Source organism: Diabrotica virgifera, chromosome 9 (assembly GCF_917563875.1).
Source record: "Diabrotica virgifera virgifera chromosome 9, PGI_DIABVI_V3a".
Taxonomy (NCBI): domain Eukaryota; kingdom Metazoa; phylum Arthropoda; class Insecta; order Coleoptera; family Chrysomelidae; genus Diabrotica; species Diabrotica virgifera.
This window is the reverse complement of record NC_065451.1, coordinates 17,712,478-17,736,160: the sequence shown is the minus strand read 5'-3', so window position 1 is coordinate 17,736,160 and position 23,683 is coordinate 17,712,478. Positions and strand designations below refer to the sequence as shown.

Sequence of the window (23,683 nt, the reverse complement as noted above, 5' to 3'; positions counted from 1 at the left end):
AAATACAGAGTGTTTTTAAATAAACGTTAAAATGTATAGATACTTACGTAATATAAAATAGATATTGTACAGGGCGTCAATAAGTTATATTTCATCAATGAAATACCATGCCGTCACTTTTACTTTTACTCCCTAGGGAGTAAAAGTACTTTGTCTCCCTAGGGAGGAAAAGTACAACTTTGCTCCCTACAATCAGGTCCGGAAAAGTATACTTTCGGTAGAGGTAGGTGGAAAAATTCTTATCCAGACCTGATGGAAAAGGTTTGAACTTGAATTTATATACTTAATGATTACAAAAATGATATTTTTTACTAGTCCAGGGCGCATCTGTTTTGAGATGGACGTTGAGAGGTGACTCAAATTTTTTTGCAGAAATTGCTTGAAAATAAATCAAATAATAATATTTGAGTTATCCTCCCTCTCAAAAAGGTCCGGAACATTGTTTAAATATTCAAAATGTCAAAAATTGAAGGAAAAATTCGATTTTTTTCTTCGTTTTTTGATTATAACTTTAAAAGTATTCATTTACGAGAAAAGTTGTACTGACATAAAAGTTGCGTAATTAAATTTCCTACAATATAGAATTAGTTAAAAATTTTAAAAATAGTCACCCTAGTTGCAAAATAGCAATAATTGCGAAAAAAACATACAAAAACAAGTATCTGCATTTTACGTTTTTCAACCATTTATGCTATACTTAGGACCTTCATATTGCACTCAGAAAAACTTTATGATACAGTAAAACAATACTGTAAATTTGATTAAGATGGGTTCAATAGATTTTGCAAAATAAATTTTGCAATCCAGCTTTCGCAAAAAAAAATCATTTTTTCAAAATATTACAGGACTGAAAATAAAGCAGATAACAAGTTAAATTTTTTTTTGCTTATAGAAGTGTACTGTACCTTTTATGTGCAATTTTCAAAATTAAAATCGATTAATTACCACGGCGTCAGAAAATTTTTGAAATAAACAATAATTTTTGGTGCTACGCGCAGGACAGCGGTGTTCGATTCACACAAGTTGATTTCCACCAAAATTTCTTCCAATCTTTATCTAATATATTATTTTCTTACTCTATATTTTGTTGTATTTTAATATTTTAATTCCACAAAAATCAAACTAGTTTTATTATTGTTTGTGAAATGTTGTTTAAACAATTGCATATGTTTAAAAATAATGAACTTTTATTATTTAAGTTAAAATATATGAGCAAAGAAAGTTTTTGCTAATACAAGTGTCATTTCAAAGGATAGAGTATGTGTTTTTATTTTGAAATAAACAAATTTATTTATTTATATCGAAATGTAACAAAAGTTAAAATGTATCAATCATTATCAAAGGTCATTGGAATGCCCAATCAGAGCAAACTATCAGCTGTCCTGCGCGTAGCACCAATAGTTAATGTTTATTTAAAAAAACTCCTGACGCCGTGATGTTAATCGATTTTAATTTTGCAAAATTGCAAATGAAAGGTACAGTACACTTCTATACGCAAAAAAATTTTCAACTTACTATCTGCTTTATTTTCAGTCCTGTAATATTTTGAAAAAATGAATTTTTTTTACGAAAGCTGGATTGCAAAATTTATTTTGCAAAATCTATTGAACCGATCTTAATGAAATTTACAGCATTCTTTTACTGTATCATAAAGTTTTTCAGAGTGAAATATGAAGGTCCTAAGTGTAGCATAAATGGTTGAAAAACGTAAAATGCGAATACTTGTTTTTGTATGTTTTTTTCAAAATTATTGCTATTTTGAAACAAGGGTGACTATTTTTTAAATTTATAACCAATTCTATATTGTAGGAAATTTAATTACGCAACTTTTATGTTAGTACAACTTTTCTCGGAAATGAATACTTTTAAAGTTATAATCAAAAAACGAAGAAAAAATCGAATTTTCCCTTAATTTTTTGACATTTTGATTATTTAAACAATGTTCCGGACCTTTTTGAGAGGGAGGATAACTCAAATATTATTATTTGAGTTATTTTCAAGCAACTTCTGCAAAAAAATTTGAGTCACCTCTCAACGTCCAAATGTACTAATATTTTTACAGATGCGCCCTGGTCTATACTTGTGTTTTTGAGACTTGAAAATTATTGTCATCGTTCGTTGTTTTTTCAGTTTTAAATTGTTTATAACTCGAAAACGATCAACTTTGGAGCAAAATTACAAAAGACCTTTTTTGTTTAGAATGATCCAAAAAATCTGAAATAATATCTGCCTGGGTCAAAAAATTTATTTTTAAATTTAGAAAAAAAAATATTAATTAATAAATTATAGTTAGAACAAAATTAGATCGGAGACCCTTGTTTTTTGTAATTGTTAGAATGCTAAATTACATATCCAATAATTTTTATCCATTAAACAGATAGGTGAAGGTCGACCTTATATCGAATACTCTACTACATGGTTTTCATTGAATCTTTGTTTTACTCCTGGAACTATTAATTCTCTTTACCTATATTTATAATTGAAACGTAAAAAAAGTGTGTAATACTTACCATCTGCATCAAAAGCTTTAGTACTTCCGTCTTTTGATAGAAGACCTAGATCTTCGTACAGTTCATGAAACTCTCTAAGTGATGCTAAATTTGTCGTTCCAACAATAACCGCTTCGCATTGTCCTGATTTAATAGCACAGTATGCTAAACGGAGGACTTCCATACCTGATATCCAGTTACAATCGTAGGCCACGCTTGGACCTAAAGTAAACAAAAAATATAAGGAAAATAGAAAGAATACTGAATTATAGATTCTAATATAATTTGTTTTTACTACACTGTGAATGTAAATCCAGAGAAGTAAGTTAAAAAAGTAACCTGTATAGGATTTTAATCGGGCCAGTAGTCCAGGAACCGAAGCTTTTCATCTCGCTATTTTTACAGAATGGATAGATTTGCTTGAAAATTTGAGAATAAGTAGTGGATGGTCCAAGGATCAAAATCTATATGATGCCGAAAGGCGCTTTTACCATGGGGGTGGTTGCCACCCCATCTCGGGGGTGGAAATTTTTTATTATATTTTGACCGCAAAAGTTGATTAAAACGTTCATTCTAAGCAAAAAATGTTCTATACATTTTTTTGATAAAATTAACAGATTTCGATTTATTCGCTATCGAAAGTGTTAGATTTGTATCGAAAAAATCAATGTTTTTCGATATACAGTCTTACGATTCACTCAATTTTTGCCGTAGAATTCAAACCAAATTCTTGGGAATTAAATAACCTACAATTTTATATTTAAACATTTGTTTGTACCTCTGATGCTAATCTTTCTATTCTGAAAAAAATGGCATTTTTACCAAACTACAACAATTTTTTATTCGCTTTTAACACCAGTTTTTTTATTAAACTAATCATTCTAAGCCAGTCCAACTTCTAGAATCTATTATTAAGAGATAAATAAAGAAGAATGAATAAGGTCATTGACTAAAAACACCGCTAACTTACATTATCATGCTTCCAATAGAATTTCTCCTTTTTTTTTCAAAAAAATATATTGATTTTTTAACCGTAACTTTTTTTATTTTTTATCTTAGAAAGTCTCTTAAAAAAGAATTTTGTAGGATTGTACAGGATCTATAAACCTACAAATATTAAATCTCTTTAAAATCCTCAGACGCGAAAAGAGGTGACTTTGAAAGGGTTGGTAAAGGTGGTTTTTGCATGTTATTACAAGTTTTAATTGTCAATAGCTCACTCAATTTTTGCAGTAGAAAAAATTTTTGCAAACCAGGTTCTTGGAAATTAAATAAGCTATAATTTCATTTTTGAAAATTTTTTCGTATCTCTGACGCTTATCTTTCTATTCTGAAGAAAAGGCCATTTTTCCCAAACTACAAAAATTCGTTATTCGCTTTTAACTCCATTTTTTAAAACTAATCACTCTAAGCCGGTCAAGCTTCTAGAACCTATTAATAATACATAAATAAAGAAGACAAAATAAGGTCAATGACTAATTTTACTTAGCATGGTGATCTTGCTTGGATACTTGCTTCCGATCACTTTTTCGCTGAAAAAAAAGGGACTGACATTCATTTCATTATAAGTCACTTAATTTTTGAGCTAGATACTTTTTTAGTTCTGAAGATAGATATTTTTAAATACTTTAAATTAGTTTGAACAAGCTATCCTCGAAAAATGCATAGTTTTTCGGTCTTTTGACTTTGAAAATACAATATTTAGCATTTGACGAAGAAGAGCTAACATAATAAAGTATAGCTCGATTACTGTTGGTCTTAAGGAAATTTAAAAAAAATGGTTTTGTTTATTTTTTCGAAAGGTACATTTTTGTTAAGTAAAATTGTTTGGATAAAACGAAAACTTTGGAGTTATTAGCAGAAAACTTATTAAAAACATTGATTTTTTCGATATAAAACTAACACTTTCGATAGCGAATAAATCGAAAACTATTAATTTTATCAAAAACATGTATAATACGTTTTTTGCTTAGAATAAATGTTTTTACCAACTTGTGCGGTCAAAATATAATAAAAAATTTCCACCAACGAGATGGGGTGGCAACCACCCCCTTGGTAAAAGCGCCTTTCGGCATCATATAGATTTTGATCCTTGGACTATCCACTACGTATTCTCAAATTTTCAAGCAAATCGATCCATTCTGTAAAAATTTCGAGGTTTTGTACTATTTTAAGCTTCATTACTTGAACTTACAGGTATCTGACAAGTTTTTGAGTTTTATGAACATCGATAACCAAAACCTCTATGTTTCCTGCAGAGGAATAATTTAAAAAAGTTCTAGTGGTATCTACTTGTCCCCGAAATTCACTTTAATCAAATTTAACTGTATTACGGTATTACTAAACATTCCTTTACGTTATCTAGCAATTCCATTATAAATATAACCTCAAATATTTTCTAGAAATAGGTGTTCTTGTACAACGTGGTTCTGTGTTTTGTTGCTTTGATACATATATTAGTGTTTTTGCCTGCAAAATACTGCTGCAAAAAGGCCTGAAAGCGTTTTTGTTGAAATTTAATAAAATTTCTAATAAAAATCCATTTTTTCTGTCATTTTTTTGCAGAATTCATGTAGTGGGACATGGATGTCCTAGAAGAATGAAGCGTGGACTTTGATTAAGTATATAAATCTTGCATTACATCACAAAACTGCGTTCAACGATCTGGATCATCATCATTAATTTCCTAGACATTATGAATTGAATACGGATGATACTTAGAACACTCTGTATTAGAACACGTTAAACAGACCTTTTAAAAATATTTATATCGGTAATAGAATTTAAGTAAATCCTACCTCTAAGATTTAAAAAATAGGAAATACGATTGGCCAACATAGCCCTTGAATGGCCAGTTATACCAAATCCACTGACTACAGATTCCATAAACAAGTGGTCGTCTTCTCCAACAGTAGAACCCATAAAACAACCAATTCTTCTTCCCCTAAACTCAGAAGGGTGGATTCCTAAAAGATAACAATGTGTTATTTTATTCTACAAAGGTGTATATATGTAGCTGTGAGAGTGGAGAAACTTGTTAAAGAGCAACACAATAGGAAAAAAATGTGCGACAATATTTTTTTCCTTCAATATCTTACCTGCGTCAGCTAACGCTTCCAAGGCTCTTTCCAACGCCAAACGGTGCATGGGATCAGCATACAAACTTTGTTGTCTATGAATACCAAAAAAGGAGTGGTCAAACATATCTGCATTGATACATCCAACAAGTCCACTGGCATTTTTAAAAGAACCTGAAATTGCAAAAAGGGAAGCTTTTATGAATTGTTTCAAGCACATTAATTTGTAATTGCAACAGTTTTGAGAAAAAATTTATAGCAGTGGGACAATGGTTCAGAAGCAATACCTCAAAGGAAAACAAAAGCCACAAACGAAAATAACGTGAATATAATAAGATAGAAGATATATAGATAGAAGAAAGTTACTTGCACAAATAATAAAACAAAAGATTATAGTCCAGGGTAATAAGGATTTTCTCGGGACACTCAAAGATCCAGGTAGCTGACTACTTGTTTAGTTATTGTAGACCTATAGGCAGAAAACATACTTGTTTCATGCCTAGAGTTCGCGTCCGTTTTTAATTATTAATAATTTAGTGCAAAATCGCGTTTTTTTCGATTTTTTGCACCGTATTCAAAAGCTAAATAGTTGACATAAAATTACAAAATTTAGTTTTTTAGAACATTAAAAACTCTTCAAAATGCCAATTTTTGAAAGTTAAAAAGTTAATTTGTTGCTACCCAAACTGAAAAATAAGTGAAAATCGTTATTTGTTAATAACTTTTACTAAAGCTACTTTAGAACTTTAGTGCTTCACCCGAAGTTGGATATTGGCGTACTTAACAAACCTTTAAAATTTGAAACCAATCCATTAATTAGTTTAAGAGTTATTCTATTTGTTTATCCCAGAGACCTTCATTTTTCAATAAGATAAGACAGAAAATAAGGAAGATACAGCAATTCCAGGTATTCCAAATGAAAGTAAAAGAGTGATAGTATAAAAATGTATTAAAAAAAGATAAAAAAAATAATTAATATAGTCAAAAATCCTAATGCCAAATTTTTGAAATTTTGTAGGTTATAAACATTTAGAATAACTAAAAATGTTGTCCGTAGAAACAATCTTTTTATATACATATTCGAAAATATAGTATTTTAACACGAATTTTCAAATAAATAAAATTTAGCCTGGGTTCATTTGGGACAAAGTTAGCGCTATGTTTTTTTTAATTCGCTGCTAATTTGATTATAATAATGAAGGAATCTCATTAATGCCATTTTAAAGACTGAGATTTGTATTTTTTCTTAAAAAAATTGCACAAACATTGTAGCTTCACAGCACCCTCTACGATTTTCAAAAATGTAGTTCAAAAGATTACTAGGTGGAACCTACAAATCCACCGAGTTAAAATACCGAAAAAGAAATTTCAAACGAATATAATTTTCTGTATCCCTGGATCAACTCAATGGATTTTGATTTTTCTTTTTTTAATTTGCATGTAATTTCTACGTACATTACAAATATGCAATTTGTTTATAAATTAATTAATTAATAAACAGTCTAATTTGATTAAACAATTGTTGAAAAAATATTTTTATACAAAACTCTATTTTTTTTAATAGTACCATTAATGATTATAGAAAAAGTTAAAATACATTTTAATAAATAAATGATTTTTATTAGATAATTATTTATTGAAGATAATTTATTTATTAAAGTATACCTTAACTTTTTCTATGATTAATAACGATAGTATGATTAAAATCGTGGATCTTTGGGAAAAAATTATTTTTTCAAAAATGGTTTAAACAAATTAGACAGTTTATTAATTAATAAATGTCTAGGCAAATTGCATATTTGTAATGTACAGAAAAATTACATAGCAAATAAAAAAAGAACGATCAAAATGAGTGAAGAATTCAAAAAAACTCATATGTTTGATAAAAGTGACAATGGCGAAGATGCTATCAGCAGTAAAAATTCAAAATGTCTCGGCAACCCCATTTGAAATACATAGGGCTTAAGGCAGGGAGATGTGCTGGCTTGTCAGCTTTTTAATGTAGCATTAGAAAAAGTTCTATCTAATTTAGGTAGCAGAGGAACAATATTTAATAGATCAGTCCAAATTCTAGCATATTCAGACGACGTGGACGTTATAACAAGAACCAGGGCGAGAACTGCGGAAATCCTAACCGATCTACTAGCAGCAGCAGAACAAATGGGGTTACATATTAATCAAAATAAAACCAAATTCATGGCGACTAACACAAACACAAGAGCTGGAAATGTTGACGCAAATCTAATCATCAATGACCAAAACTTCGAAGCGGTCAAAGAGTTCATATATCTAGGGACATCGGTTAACCCCAATAATAACACATCTGAGGAAATAAAAAGGCAAATAATAATTGCAAACAGGTGTTTTCATTGTCTATCGAAGTACTTATCTAACAAACGTCTATCTCAAAAAACTACAGTCTGTATATGGCTGTATAGAACATTGATAGTCCCCGTTCTCACATATGGATCAGAGGCATGGACGATAACTAAAACAGATGAATCCGCTCTATCGATTTTTTAAAGAAAATGCTATGCAAGATATTCGGAGCAGACTGTGAGCACGGAATATGGAGGCGTAGATATAACTTTGAACTGCAGAATATTTACAAGCATACGTTTGATGGAAAAGATATTATCACTATAATTAAGCGAAACCGCCTGCAGTGGGCAGGACATGTAGCCCGGGCCCCTGAATCGAACATGATAAAAAAGATTCTAACAGCTGAACCCGTGGGAATGAAAAGACGGGGTAGACCAAAGTTGAGGTGGATGGACGGGGTAACACAAGATGTTGAAAATATCGGAGTCGGCAAATGGAAAATGCAAGCAAGGGACAGAACAGAATGGCATAGAAAGCTTGAGAAGATCGAGGCTCTCTAAGGGCTGTAGCACCAAGATGATGACGATCTATAAATAAAAGAAAACGTGAGTTTTTTGGCGACGTCTCTAGAGGTAAAGATATAAGTTTCTAGGGCTGTTAATGGAAGGAAAGATCGCTGGACAAAGGAGCGTGAGACGTAGAAGAAATTTCTTGGCCGCAGAACCTTCGTGAATGGTTCGAAATGACATTGATTGAATTATTTCGAAATTGTTTCGAAAGTGCAAATAACCCTGTTGGTTGACACGAGGCGCTAAATACAGGAAGATTTGGCTTTTGTTAAAGTTGACACCATCTATCTATCGCCCGTCGGCCAATTCAAACAAAAATATAACTCCAGACCATATTTTACAACCTTTAGTCCAGACAAATTAATATATGTATTTAATATATTTTTACCACCAAAAATGAGATGTTTTAATCAAATATTGCTTCAAATATAATCTGCAGAATAATTTTGAATCACGTTCCGCTAATGAACTTGCTTTTTTGTCCTTAAAAGTAAAAAAAAGTTTCAATTCTATTGCTTAATATTTCATCTAAATATAATCGTCTAACAATTTTAACTGTACTAATGCCCAAGTATACATTTTCAAGTGTTAAACTGATTGATTTACAATAAGTACCCCGGTTGTAAAAATACCGGCGTGTGCCTTATCACAAAGGGACATCGGTTTACTCGAATTTCATAACAATACAAATGTTATCTGTTTGAATTTGCCGACGGGCGAAATATCTATGGACCCGACTTTACATAACAGTCGAGTAAGTCTAAGAAACATTAGAATTTCCCAAAACAAGTCGCTTGTGGACTTTGTGGAATCGCCCATACAATAAATGTCGCAGGAAAGTCGCAAGAGCTCGCAAACCAAAGCAATATCCTTACATCGCATAACATACATTGGGGAAAGATACTCACTGAGTGTCACTTCTGGTTTTCGGTGAACGAAATTCCACCGAAAGTCAACGAAGATTCACCGAAAACCAGATGTGACACTCAGTGCGTATCTTTTCGCAATGCATGCCACATGCGATGTAGGATATTGCTTCGGTATGCGAGCTCGCTTAAAGGCAGAAACGGGCTGAACTGTTAAACTTGTTGAACTTGTAACGATGAATATAACTACAGGTCCATTAGGGTATTAATGGTAATCCCTGCAAACAATTAATAAAGTAAAAACCATAAGATTTTGAAAATAACTAAGAGTAGTAAACAAATAGTATGGGAATGCCACTGGTCAGAATTCTGAGTATAAAAGTAATTGCTATATATCAAACAGAAGATATAAATGATACAGTTAAAAGAAGAAATAAATTTAAAAAATTGGCAAAAAAAGAAATAATTGGCAAAATTAAAGACAAAATAATTAAAATTGCCGGAAAGGAGCACTCAATAAAAGAAGAACGACGAAGAAGAAGAACCGAGAAGATATTGTATAGTCTAAATAGAAACTATATAGACAATGTCTACGGTTTCTTTATTTTAAACTTACCTTCTTCAAATCTTTGTTCCAAAAGACTCTCATTCGAAAAGAGCCTCTCTTTGAACTCCCCGATATTGGTACTCTTTGGGAAAAGACCCCCGATCCCCGAGATCACCACATCATCAGGTACTATATTCATTTTCGATTGTGAGGTGTACAACTTTTTCCAAAAAAACAAACAACCAAAGACAAACTGATCAATATTGTCTGGAGAAGATTACTCAATAAAAGAAGAATGGTATGTAGACGGTGAAAAAATTGTATTGTTTAAGTGGAATTCGGTGGAACTGCGCATTTTATCAATGAAATTAGATTTGTCTCAGACACTCCAGAAGCCGCTAACGATAAAATGTTTTAACATCGCATTAATCATTGTAAATTAGTCGACGGATATTAGTACAGTGAAAATAAATAAGACGAGAACTGGACAATAATGATTATAAAGAATAAATATACAATTGTTTGTACTTTAATGACAAAAAAAGCAAGCTAATTAGCGGAATCCAATTCAAAATTATTTTGCACATCATATTTGAAACATTATTATTTGGTTGAAAAATCTCATTTTTGTTGGCACAAAAAAATATTAATTTGTCTGGACTAAATTACAGTTCTGTTTATCTTAATGGGGATATGTTACTATCAACATTCACACAGTGTTGACAAACTGAATTTTGTTATTTTGGGTGTAAATTTTTTTCACCGATTTCTGAGGGTACAATACAATCTAAATAAAAACTACATATCTAATGGTCTTAGTTACCAATCCGATAAGCCCTAACCGGTCATTTGCCGGTTATGGCACTGCAATCTCAGAAAAACCTTACTTCTAGAAATTATAACCTTTTTAGACTCACATGTCAAATTTTATGAAGAAAAACGATTTTCGATCTCTCATTAATTATTTGAAAAATAAACCGGCGAAGGAAACGAAAGAAAACCTTCTTCTTCTTAAAGTTCCCTCTCCTATCGGAGGTTGGATATCATAATGGATATGGTCACTTTGTTGGCTGCTGCTCTGAATATTTGTAATGAACTAGAGTTAAACCATTCTCTAAGGTTCCTCAGCCAAGAGATGCGTCTTCTTCCTATGCTTCTTCTTCCTTGGATCCTTCCTTGCATAATAATTCTCAGCAACTCATATTTTTCTCCTCTGGTAATGTAACCCAAATTTTTTCTACTTTTAATAGTTTTTATAATTTCTAATTCCTTATTTTTAACTAACTCTAGTTTTTATACTTTTCATAATTTCTAACTCCTTATTTAAACGTCGTAGCACTTCAACATTGGTAATCCTTTGAATTCACTAAATTTTCAATATTCTTCTGTAACACCACGTTTCGAACGCTTCTATTCTTCTTATGTGTTGTCTCTTCAATGTCAAAGCATCCATTTCGTACAGCAATATAGAAAATATGTAGCATCTTAGAGCCCTCAATCTGAGAGGCAACTGAAGGTCTTTGTTTGTAAGCAGTGTCTTCATTTTTATAAATGCTTGCCTTGCAGTTTCAATTCGGACTTTAATTCCTTTGCTTTGGTTATTTTTGTCATCAACCCAGGTTCCCAGATATTTGTATGTCTTAACTTTTTCTATCTGGGTTTGCTCATTAACCTTTGATTTCCATGTTCTGTTTTTGAGACAATCATGAATTTAGTTTTTTTCTTGTTTATTTTTAGTCCGTATCGAATACAATAATCTTTAATTCTATTTAGCAATTCTTGTAGCGATTCCAGGGTGTCTGCCATTATAACGGTGTCATCAGCGAATCTTATGTTATTTACTATTCTTCCGTTTATAGAGATTCCATCACTGTCGAACGCTTTTTCGAAGTCGATGAAACAGAAATAAATATCCAGGTTCATATCTAAGCATCTTTGAGAGAGAACATTAAACGCAAACAATGCCTCTCTTGTTCGAAGTCCTTTGCGGAACCCAAATTGGGTATCATCCATATCACATTCTAGCTTTCTGTATAATCTTCCATGAATCACCTTTAGACATATTTTGAGGGTATGGCTTATTACTGATATTGTCCTATAGTCTGAACAATCTTTGGCATATATTGTTTTTGGTATTGTTACAAAGGAGGACACCAACCATTCCTGAGGGATTTTTCCGGTTTTATATACTTCATTAAACAGATCCAGTAGTACCGGTAGAGTTTCATTAAAGAAAACCTGGATAAATATTATAGGACTAATGCTCCTTCAAACTTCAGTGTCAAATTTTGGTTCCGTGAATTTCGTAATGACCGTATATCTACATTGAATGAACCACATAGTGGACGGCCCACTGAGGCAGTTACACTAAAAAATGTGAGGAAAGGCAACTAAATGGCTCTATCTGATCATAAAGTGAAGGTGCACAGTCCATAAGAATGTGTAAATATGAAAAAATTATCCTGACGATGGGTGCCGCGTGTTCTGACCATTGATCAAAAACATGATCGTGTGACACCTCAGCAGTGTTTGAACCTTATGATGCACATTCCATCAGACTTTTGGCGTTGATTGGTAACCTTTGATGAAATATTGATCCACTACTATACACCAGAGAACAAAATGGACGCATGGCAGTGGACGGAAGACAGCAAAAATTGGTCGGAAAGTCATGGCCACTGTATTTAGGGATTTAGAGATTTTAAAGGATAAATTTGACTATCGTGCAAAAAGTAAAACTATCCATAGCCGATATTATTGTTCGCTATTGAACAAACTTAAGCAGGAACTCAATGAGAAACCGCCGCATATGCACAAAAGAAAGAAAATTCATAAGTTGGGATTCGAATTGCTTTCTCATCCGGCTTATTCTACTGATTTGGCCCCCTCCGATTATTATGTGTTGCCAAATCTAAAGAGATGACTCGTAAATAAAAAATTCAGCTCGAATAAAGAGATAATTGAAGAAATAGACTTTTGCAGAGCTTTCAGAATCATATTATTCGCATAAAAAATTTGAAAAATCCTTGGAATCGTTGTATTGATCAGTAGATCATAGTAGATTATATGCATACGATAATTTTATTCCAAACTTACCTTCTTCGAATCTTTGTTCCAAAAGACTCTCATTCGAAAAGAGCCTCTCTTTGAACTCCCCAATATTGGTACTCTTTGGGAAAAGACCCCCGATCCCCGAGATCACCACATCATCAGGCACTACATTCATTTTCGATTGTGAGATGCACAACTCTTTCCAAAAAAACAAACAACCAAAATGAACGTAGTCTATTGTGCACTTCGATTTTATGGTGGTCAGGATTTTTTTATTATTATTCATTTATTAATTCCAGTAAGTGTCACTAAAGTTCATTTGAAACAATAAGGGAAATATTTGTGTCTGAATGATGAATATTAATTTCAATTTTTTTAACATTGACCCTATAGGTAGGTAAATTGAGTTTAAATCGTATTATTCAACGTTATCGACTACGTCATAAGATAGTGAAGAACGATTATTTATTAATCTTCTATGCTCGATTTCTTCTTCTACTGCAAATCCACTAATGGATGTTAGCGATCACATTTTCCATGAACTCACTGTTTCTTGCAATATGTGTCAGAGATTGTATGTCGTTAATCCCTGTCCATTGCCTTATGTTTCGGAGCCAGGACATTTTCTTGCGTTCTATTCCTCTGTTTTTCTTCTTCTTCTTCTTATATTAGGCTTCTTGGCCTGTTCTTAACCGATTTTGAGCTTGTATTCGTAGCTGTGATGTTGACTGTCAGCTATCTCGCCACCTTTTAAAGGGCCTTCTTATTGGTCTCTTGCCTGTTGGCTTCGAATCTCTGGCTATACTATACGGGCTATCCTCTCGCTGTCCATTCTCGTCACATGCTGATTCCACTCTCGTCGTCTCTGTCTTCCCCACCGTACTATATCTTGTGTGTTACAGAAGTCTCTTATTCTGGCGTTTGGTATTCTGTCTCTCAGTGTTTTCCCAGTTATTGACCTCAACGTTCTCATTTCTGATGTTCTCAGTATCCTCTTCGTTTCTGCTGTGTCACATCTTGTTTCTATCGCGTGCGTCATGATAGGTCTTACACATGATTTGTATATGCGTACTTTCCCTTCCAGCCTCGTATCTTTGTTTCTCCAGATGACATCCCTCAGATATCCTGACACGTAATTGGCTTTATTTGCTTGCTTTCGGACACTCTCTTTAACATCTCCATAACACCATACTCCCAGATATTATAATCTGGATACTTGTTCAATTAGTTCGATGTTAATTATTAATTTGCATCTTATGAGTTCCCTTGACACTACCAGGGATTTTGTCTTAGCTGTTGATATTTTCATGTTGTAGTTCTTCGCCACTGTATTGTGAGGACATATAACAGAGGATTTTTATTTGTTTTTCTGCCATCTTATATCCTTTTCCAGTACCTTTAATGTTTTCTATGATTTTGTCCATTACTAAATTAAAAAGCAGTGTGCTCAAGCTATCCCCTTGTCTGATTCCCGAGTTGATTTCTACTTCTGATGTTAGTTCATTCTCGACTTTTATTCTGTTTTTTTCTTCGTATTAAGGTCTTTAATTATCCTTATCATCTTGTTGGGTTGATTTTTCTCCTTTAGCAATCTTAGCACATCTTCCAATCTTACACAATCGAAGGCCTTAGTCAGATCTATAAAGCACATAAATGCAGGTTTATTATATTCCAGCTATTCCTCTCTTACCTTCAATTTTACCCTCTTTCAATTTCGTTTCGCATGATGTGACCAAGATATCGTTTTCCTTTTCTTGATAGTTTCAAAAAGTTTTCGTTTTTGTTTGGTCCATAGTATCTTTAGGATATGGCGATAAAGCCACATTTCGAAGGCTTCTAATCTGTTTATATCCCTCATTTTGAGTGCCCAGCCCTCTACGCCATATATCAACACCGACCATACGTAGCACTTAGTAAACCTTAGTCTCAGTTGAAGATCTAACTCTGAACAGATCAGTACCTTCCTGAATTTTAGGAAAGCTTGTCGAGCTTGCTTAATGCGACATTTTACTTCCCTGTCCGATGCCCAGTCTTCAAAAAGCCACATTCCCAGGTATTTAAATTTGCTCACTCTTTAAATGGACTTGGTATTCAGTGTTATGGTGGAGTTTTCAAGTGCATCCAAGTTTCTGGAGATGATCATGAATTTGGTCTTTTTGATATTAATCTCTAATCCCATTCGTTTACTGTATTCTCCAATCAGAGTGACAAGTTGTTATAAAATGGAAACAGGCAAATCGTGAAGGTTTAAACCAACATTGAACGCCATTACGCGTTAAGTACAGATTTTCCATCGGAGTTTTCCTAAGCGAAGTCGAATTCCCGCAAAATTTTCCATTATTTGTCTCTTATTATGTTTGACAAACTTTCGTCAGGTTTAGTGTGAGGTCCGGGAAGAAGAAGCATATCATGGCTTCATAATGTACAAGATTGGTTAACTTGACAACTACTGGACTTTTAGGTCAGCAGTCAACAAAGTAGAAAGTAGAAGTAGAAATTCGGAGGGCGGTTAGACAAGGACGTGTTTTGTCACCCCTGCTGTTTCATCTTTACTCAGCGTTTATATTGTTACAAAACTGACTTTACTATTTTTATTATTTATGTTTTCGATAGTGATCATCAAATTGGTTACACAATGAGTTGTTTATTTACGCGATAACTTAATGATTTTTCCAGAGTAATAAATTTTCTGGAAGTACAAGAAATGATATAAATGTCAAGAGACAAGTATCATAATCGTTTAAGGGGAACTTTATCTATATTGTCAGATAGATCACTCGTGCATTAAATTCATAGTAGATGTAAAAATATCTACTACGTTATCTATTACCGGTTTAATTCTAGTCATAAGCAGTTTCGCCGAAATCAATATAATAGTGTTCTATTGATTATTTCATTCATAGGAGATTCTGACCAATAGAAAGCTACAGAAATCTGAGTTAAATCGATAATTTTTAATAATCTCCCGTCGTTAAGTATATTACGTCAGATGCCCTTCGTTGCTACGAAAAAATACATTCAGTGACATTAATGACAATTAATGTTTTAAAAATTATAAAAGTGATGACTTTCAATCGTCAAATATTTATAAAAACTGTGTGTTTAATGGTACTTACATAAATAAATTACAATAAAATTTTGGTTTTGAACAGTTTTATTCATGAAATAATCGCAACAAATTGCACTCGACCTCTGAAATTAATATAGAATTTTTGGTCTCATGACACTTTGACATAATTTCACTCGCCTTCGGCTCGTGAAATTAAAACTGTCAAAGTGTCACTCGGGAAAAATTCAATAATTTCAGAGCTCTTGTGCAATTACTACTGAAAATCAATCAAGTTTTTTCTTAAACAAATTTATTACATGAAACTTGAAACTAGTTGAAACTTCAAAAAACTTTGGTTAATTCCCAATAAGATAATTTTAAAATACTACTAAACATACATAAACTTCAATTTGTTCTAAATCATGCATTTCACTAATTGAAAATTTTGAGAAATATCTTTCCTTAGAAGCATATAAACTGATGATAACAATGCTGATAATTGAGGTTCATTTGAACAAAAACGTGCCAAAAAACCTATTTTCACGGCAATGAAATAAAACTTCACCTAATTATTGTTGTTGCAATTAATGTTTGACTAAAAAAATCACTAATACCTAACTAACAAATTAATGTGAATAAATATAGTGAATACTATTTTATATAATAGCTTTGGCTGAGCCAATTAGCCAGTAAGGAATGCTCAAAAAAATAAGGTACCATAAAAGTAACTTTCATTATAATACCAAAACAAAAGATGTTCTATTTAAGAAAATATTCCAGTATCTGGTTCTCATTTCTTCTATGTCAGTCTTCACTTACTTCGTGGTCCTCCTCTACATTTCTTACCTTGTTCTCCTACTTGCACAACTCTTAGGACGTTTCTTTCTTGTGCTATTCCTAAAACATAACTTAACTCCATTCAACCATTCAACTAGTTTGCGAGTCCATAGTTGAATGGAGACCAGGAGCCGATAAACCTAGCAGAGGAAGACCACCAACACGATGGCAAGACGACTTACGAAAGACAACAAAAAACTGGATACAGAAAGCACAAGATAGAACACTTTGGAGACAAACAGAGGAGGTCTATGTCCAGCAGTGGATCGAGAGAGGCTAATGATGATGAACTTAACTCTCTGCGCTATGATTTAATGTGGTATTTTGGGTCTCTTGTAATCTTCATTAGCTCCTGCTTTATTCTTCTGTGCCATTCCCCGTTAGTTTCCTTTATACCACCAAAAACTTTTATCAAGATTTTCCTCTCCCAAATATCTAGTTTTTTCGATTCATTGTCCAAGTTTCACATGCAACAACACCTTCGGTCTCACTGTTGTTTTATAGTCTTGGCAGATTATATCGGAGTACATATAGGCCATTTTTGGGAAAAGTTATTTACCAGCAATTTTATTGTTGGAATCAAACCTTATGATTGTATATATTAATAATATAGGTATGCAAAGTCCACAGATAGTGTGCTACTTTTTCTATAAACAAAATGGCGCCCGAAAATCGTGTTTTTTTCAATTATTGCTCTATAACTCCAAAGATTTTAACTTTACTCCAAAAAAAACCCAAATAAAAATTCACCATAATTATATTCTGCATAGAGACGTGTTTTTCCCGATTTACATCGACTAAGATTTTCCCCGGAAAATGCGGGGTTTTTCCAACAAAATCTTTAATTTTCAACTGAAAGTTTAGATAAGTAATTGTTTATCAATAATTAAATACCTTGGTAATATCAAAGCTCTTTTCGTATAGATTATAATTCCAGAAGCCGATGGAAATTAAATGAACAGTTTAGCAACAATTCAATTGTTAATTAAAAATTTACGGTCGCTATAATAACCACAATAATTATGATACATAACAATAACTATAATTTTTGTATAAAAATACACTGTACTGTACCTATCTAATGTACTTTACAGAATTTAAATTGGACTATTTAAGCGGCCTCAGCAATATTTTAAAATTATAAACAATTTTTTGGCTTATAAGCAAATAGAATATCTCGGGAAATATTAAATTAAATTAAATCATGAAAACTGTGTTGGAAAAAAAGCGGCAGGACGCTTCGTTTAAAAGAAAAAACGTTTAATTGTTATCAGTGGTTCCTGAGATACAACCGGTCAAATTTGACCGGCATTTACGGCACGGATATAAACAATAGGATCATAGTTGTCGAACCATCACCTTTTTATTTCGGTCCTCTTTCTCCACACCAATTTTCATATCTTTAAAATACTCATAACATATATTATTATAATAAAAACTATCGATATAACGAGTGAAAATTGCCAAAAATAGCAAAACTCCAATCAAAAATTAGTAGTTGGAAAAAATGTAATCTCAAAGTTCAAAATCGGTATACGCTCTGAGCTTCGCTGGTGTCGCTGCTGGCGGATTACTAATTCAACTTTCACTGGTAATTTTTAAATTTATTATTTAATTAAAATATAAAGGAAAATATTCCTCTCATTGGCTGTATACCATAATAAAAACTTACTAATGAAGTAAAAACCTCACATGTAGGTAGGTGGTATATAATTTATTAAGCATTGCTTATTTTAGGTTTCTACCACCTGATGATGGACTGATTGGTCCAAAAACGTTTGTGATTTTATCCATCTTGGATCATTTTTAGAAAAAATTTTTTAATAAATTATATACCACCTACCTACATGTGAGGTTTTTACTTCATTAGTAAGTATTATTTAATTGTTATCGCTTAATATTTACAACGCTAAAAAGTAATTAAATTGTAATAGATTTTTTTAAGATTTTGCTCATCATTTTGACGTTCTATTGATGAAATATTAATTTCTTACTTCAGATACTTTCACAATTATCGTGTAGATGGCGCTAAGATTAATTTATAATTACATATTACGGAACATTAAAAAAACGTAAATTCAGTATTTAAAACGCAAGAATATTTAAGGTAAAAATATATACCACAGCCTTTACCAACTAATATTTTTTATAATTAATGTTTTTAATTTTAATTTTAAATTATTCACTTTGACATTTATGTCAAATTTCCGGTAAACGTTTACAGACTTGCCACTACTGGCGCTCGCGAATTTATAAATATCCCCTCTACGTACGAGCTCACAGCGTATACGTTAAAAAAATGCATTTTCTCAGCTTCCCATGGAGCAATTTTCTTCATTCTTTTTTTGTTTCCAAGTAACTCGAGTACAGCCATCTAACTAACGCATTATTAAATGTGAAAGTTGCTTTTGTTTTGTTATAATAGATTAATTTTTTTTTATAAAAAAAATTTAATTTGTTTAAATAAAGACTGTTTAAATATTTATACAGCTTTCAAATGAGAATATTTTTGTTCTTAAGGTTAAAAGGTATACTTGTAGTAAGTTTATCTAAAAAAAGTCTACAACTGGATAAAATATGTAGTTTTTTTTTCTTATAAATAAGTTAATATATTATCCTTTTCGTGACCGGCTGACACGATCGTGAGCTCATGTTTATGTGGGTATCAATATCAAAATAAACATATTTTTACTGGGAAAGATGATATCAATATGTTGTGTCTATCGTGTATTATCAGAGTAACTGAAATTATTTAACTAATTCGCGCTTATTTTGCAATAGAATACCCTATAAAATGGCTGTGTATTTTGAGGACACAACCGGTAAAGGTAAGTAAATGCTATTTTTTTTTATAAGTGTTAATGTTATTGTAACGGGGTTGTGGTATAGATAAAGTTTCAACTTCAAGATAATAAACAAGATTTAAGAAATTATTGGTTTGTTTGTAGAGATCTTGTCCCGTAATATTTAAATATCACGATAGTGAATTGTCGTCACACATTCAATTTTCAATAGCAGGAAATTAAAAATACTAAATATTTATTGGTTTGACTTTTTATTATTTTTTCTCTATTTAAATGATACCAAGTATTTTTTTCTAATTACAGGTGTGCCTCTCACCCACGCTTTGGCTCTAGAGTTGTTAAATGATGGTAACTAGTCCGAAATAGAAGATTTAGATGGCGAAAATGATGGTCCTTTTGAGGTTTAAATGTTTAAAAATAACACCGATGACAAGGATATTGAAGATACTGTATTGGATGAAGAACCTGTTCCTTCAACGAGCTCTTCTTCAGCAAGGAGGCAATGAAAAGACATGACATTTCAGCAAAAAATGTTTGTTTTATTTTAGTTAGTATGTAATATCATATTAAAAAATTATAGAAATAATTGTTATTTGGACCTATTAGTGTTTTACGTTTAATAAAAGTGAATTTTTTCATACACTTACAATCCTGCATTCATACAACATAAACCGAGAGCGCACGAACGTGACATGTCATTTGTGACAGATTCAAACTATGAATTTTTTTTCTGCATTTTTTACACCTTTTTTAGATACCGTATATCGTATTCATTTAAAGGGAAACTTCATATTCACTCAAAAAAAAGTTCAGGCCTGAAAGGGTTATAACAAAACAAAAGCAACTTTGACATTTAATAATGCGTTAGTTAGATGGCTCTACTCGAGTTTTGGGAACAAAAAAATAATAAAGAAAATTGCTTCCTGAGAAGCCGAGAAAATGCATTTTTTTAACGTTTACAGATTTTGAAGTTTGAGATTACATTTTCTCCAACCTAATTTTTGATTGGAATTTTCTTTATTGACAATTTCCACTCGTAATATCGATATTTTTTATTATAATAATATATGTTATAAGTATTTTCAAGATATGAAAATTGGTGTGGAGAAAGAGGGCCAAAATGAGAAGGTGACGGTTCAAAAATTATGATCCTATTGTTTACATCTTTGCAGTAAATGCCAGTCAACTTTGACCGGTTGTATCTCAGGAACCACCCACCACAATTAAACGTATTTTCTTTTAGAAGAAGCGTCCTGCCCCTTTTTTCCAATACCGTTTTCATGATTTAATTTAATTTAATATTTTCCGAGATATTCTATTTGTTTATAGGCCAAAATTTTTTTTATAATTTTAAAATATTCCTGAGGCCGCTTAAATAGTCCAATTTTAATTCTGTAAAATACATTAGGTAGGTACAGTGTCTTTTTATACAAAAATTATAGTTATTCTTATGTATCGTAATTATTGTGCTTATTATAGCGACCGTAAATTTTTAATTAACAATTGAATTGTTACTAAAGTGTTCATTCAATTTCCATCGGCTTCTGGAATTATAATCTATACGGAAAGACCTTTTATATTACCAAGCTATTTAATTATTGATAAACAATTACTTATCTAAAATTTTAGTTGAAAATTAAAGAATTTGTTGGAAAAACCCGCATTTTCCGGGGAAAATTTTTGTCGAAGTAAATCGTAAAAACCCCGTCTCTATGCAGAATTTAATTACGGTGAATATTTATTTGAGATTTTTGTTTAAAGTTAAAATCTTTGGAGTTATAGAGCAAAAAATTGAGAAAAAACACGATTTTCGGGCGCCATTTTGTTTAAAAAAAGTAGCACACTATCTGCGGACTTTAAATACCTATATTATTAATATATACAATCATAAGATTATATCAGAGTATTATAAGTTAGAATTTTGGCTACCCCTGTTACGTTTTTTGGCTTGAACAGTGCGTTTAACGTTCCTACTGCTTTGCTATCTTTCAACAACCGTTTATCTATTTCTCTTTCTTCTTCTCGTCTGTTTGTAACTGTTACTCCAAGATACTCAAATTCTGATACCTTCTTGAAATTATACTCCGTGTCATTCGTGCTTAGAGTAATCCATTTAGTTTCTTCTGGCTTTTCCCCTTTCATTTCCATACGCTTGTATTTTTCTGGATGTATATCCAGCCCATATTTTCTAGCTTCTTCAAATTTTTCTAAGTTCTATTCTTGAACGTGTCAGAAACACCAAGTCATCTGCAAAGCCTATGCACTGTTGTCTTTTGTTGAGAATCGTGCCGCTATCTGGATCTTGGCTTCTCTAATAATTATCTTTTCTAGTACTAAGTTGAATATGTCTGTTGACACTGTAGTCCTGTCGCCAGGGGGGGTACAACGGCCTCGTTAATTCAGATGGACTTACCCAAGTTTTTTTTATGTATTTTGACCCGTAGAACACGAATTTTTTGGGTAACAGTCGATCCGGATGTCGATAAGATTGTTATAGACAAAGAAGTTGAGGAATCAAAAAACAGCGATTTTTCCCAAAACAAAACAATATTTTGTATTTTTTGGGTAATTTTAAGCAAAAAATGTGTTTACAAGTTTTTTCGTAGGATGCATAGTTTTTGAGATAAACGCCGTTGAACTTTCCAAAATTCGAAAATTTTGAATTTTTGAACCCGAATAACTTTTGAATAAAAAATAAAATAACAATTCTGCTTGCAGAATTGGAAAGCTCAAGTTAAATTACACCGGTTTTGATTATTTTCATTGCTGCAAATAAATTATTTTATTGTTAAACAAAGCTCTAAACACATAGTGTTTCAGCGTTTCGACGCGTGTCCTCTATGAATTCTACGTAGAAACTGCCTGTTTGCAAGTGCTTGACTTGTTCTCTACGTGGTCGCGTTAAGTAGAACACGAATTTTTTGGGTAACAGTTGATTCGGATGTAGATAAGATTGTTATAGACAAAGAACTTGAGGAATTACATAACAGCGATATTTCGCAAAACCAAACAATTTTTTGTATTTTTTGAGTCATTCGAAGCAAAAAATGTTCTTACAAGTTTTTTCGTTGGATGCATAGTCTTCGAGATAAACGCGGTTGGACTTTCAAAAAATCGAAAAATTGCAATTTTTGAACCCGAATAATTTTTGACTAAAAAATAAAACAGAAATTCTCCTGGCAGAATTGAAAATTTCAAGTCAAATTATACTGGTTTTGATTATTTGCATTGCTAAGAAATAATTTTTTTATTGTTAAACGAAGCTATAAACAAATAGTGTTTTAGCGTTTTACGTGTGCCCACTATGCAAGCTACGAAGAAATTGCCTGTTTTCAGGCACTTTTAAATTGGAGATGCATTGAAAACATCAGTGAATTCAATTGTCGAGTAAGTAATTTTTATTTGTTAATAAAAAACAAAAAACAAAAATAATTACTGTTTATTTGTGCAAATATTTTTTTTCATGCAAGCACAAAAGGTGCAGCAAAGTATTTTCAACCTGCGGCATTACATCTTGGACCGCAAACTGAACAGTTACAACCAGCTGGTAACTTTTCAGCTGGAGGAATCAAAATATGTACTTTCTGTGGCATTAATAAATTATCGTCCATAAAAAATCCATATGATGTCGGATCTAATTCATCCATAGCTGAATTTAAAACATTTGTCTGAATGTGTACAACATAAAAAGCTCTTAAAATGTGAAGTTTAATTGAATTGGAAGTGGGTGGCAAATTTTCTATTACTGAATTTTTGTGTTTATAAATCCAAACTCTTAATTCATCGAATGAGGTACAATTGCAGTCTACAGTCTTGGTAATGTTAACTAAAAATTTTTCTGCATTCTTCGTGCATTTTTCTATACTAAATGGAGAACAGTCTGTAAAATAATTGATAAATTAAATATATGAAAGAATCATTTGTAACATAATTGGTAAAAAGTAAGTATATCTACATAGTACATATATATACCTCTTGCAAAATTTTGTAAATATTGGGTGGGATTTTCTTTTAAAGCTCTAGCTTCTGTGCCCACTTTACTAGTATAATCACCTCCTGTGAGGTGATGCCA

The 23,683-nt window shown here is 31.9% G+C and overlaps 1 protein-coding gene and 2 long non-coding RNA genes across 4 annotated transcripts in view; 2 read left to right on the top strand and 1 right to left on the bottom strand.

Annotated features, from left to right (window-relative positions):
• Positions 1-13,148, bottom strand: part of LOC114328490 (fatty acid synthase) — a 147,638-nt gene extending 134,490 nt beyond the window's left edge. Inside the window, exons 1-4 of one of the 2 annotated variants that reach the window (XM_050661743.1) lie at positions 12,967-13,148; positions 5,588-5,740; positions 5,288-5,455; positions 2,511-2,711 (exon numbers count right to left, since the gene is read on the bottom strand). In XM_050661743.1, coding sequence (XP_050517700.1) covers positions 2,511-2,711; positions 5,288-5,455; positions 5,588-5,740; positions 12,967-13,096 — 652 coding nt within the window. In that variant the 5' untranslated portion in view covers positions 13,097-13,148. Of the gene's footprint in view, positions 1-2,510; positions 2,712-5,287; positions 5,456-5,587; positions 5,741-9,939; positions 10,085-12,966 lie in introns of those variants that run through there. The other variant, XM_050661742.1, reaches the window with a different exon arrangement.
• Positions 9,927-13,145, top strand: LOC126892249 (uncharacterized). Its single transcript, XR_007700745.1, has 2 exons — positions 9,927-10,056; positions 13,084-13,145. It is a non-coding gene; the product is annotated as an uncharacterized LOC126892249 (long non-coding RNA).
• Positions 13,149-19,428: 6,280 nt separating the features above from the next.
• LOC114328489 (uncharacterized) lies at positions 19,429-20,253 on the top strand. Its single transcript, XR_003652180.2, has 2 exons — positions 19,429-19,635; positions 19,915-20,253. It is a non-coding gene; the product is annotated as an uncharacterized LOC114328489 (long non-coding RNA).
• Positions 20,254-23,683: the final 3,430 nt, after the last annotated feature.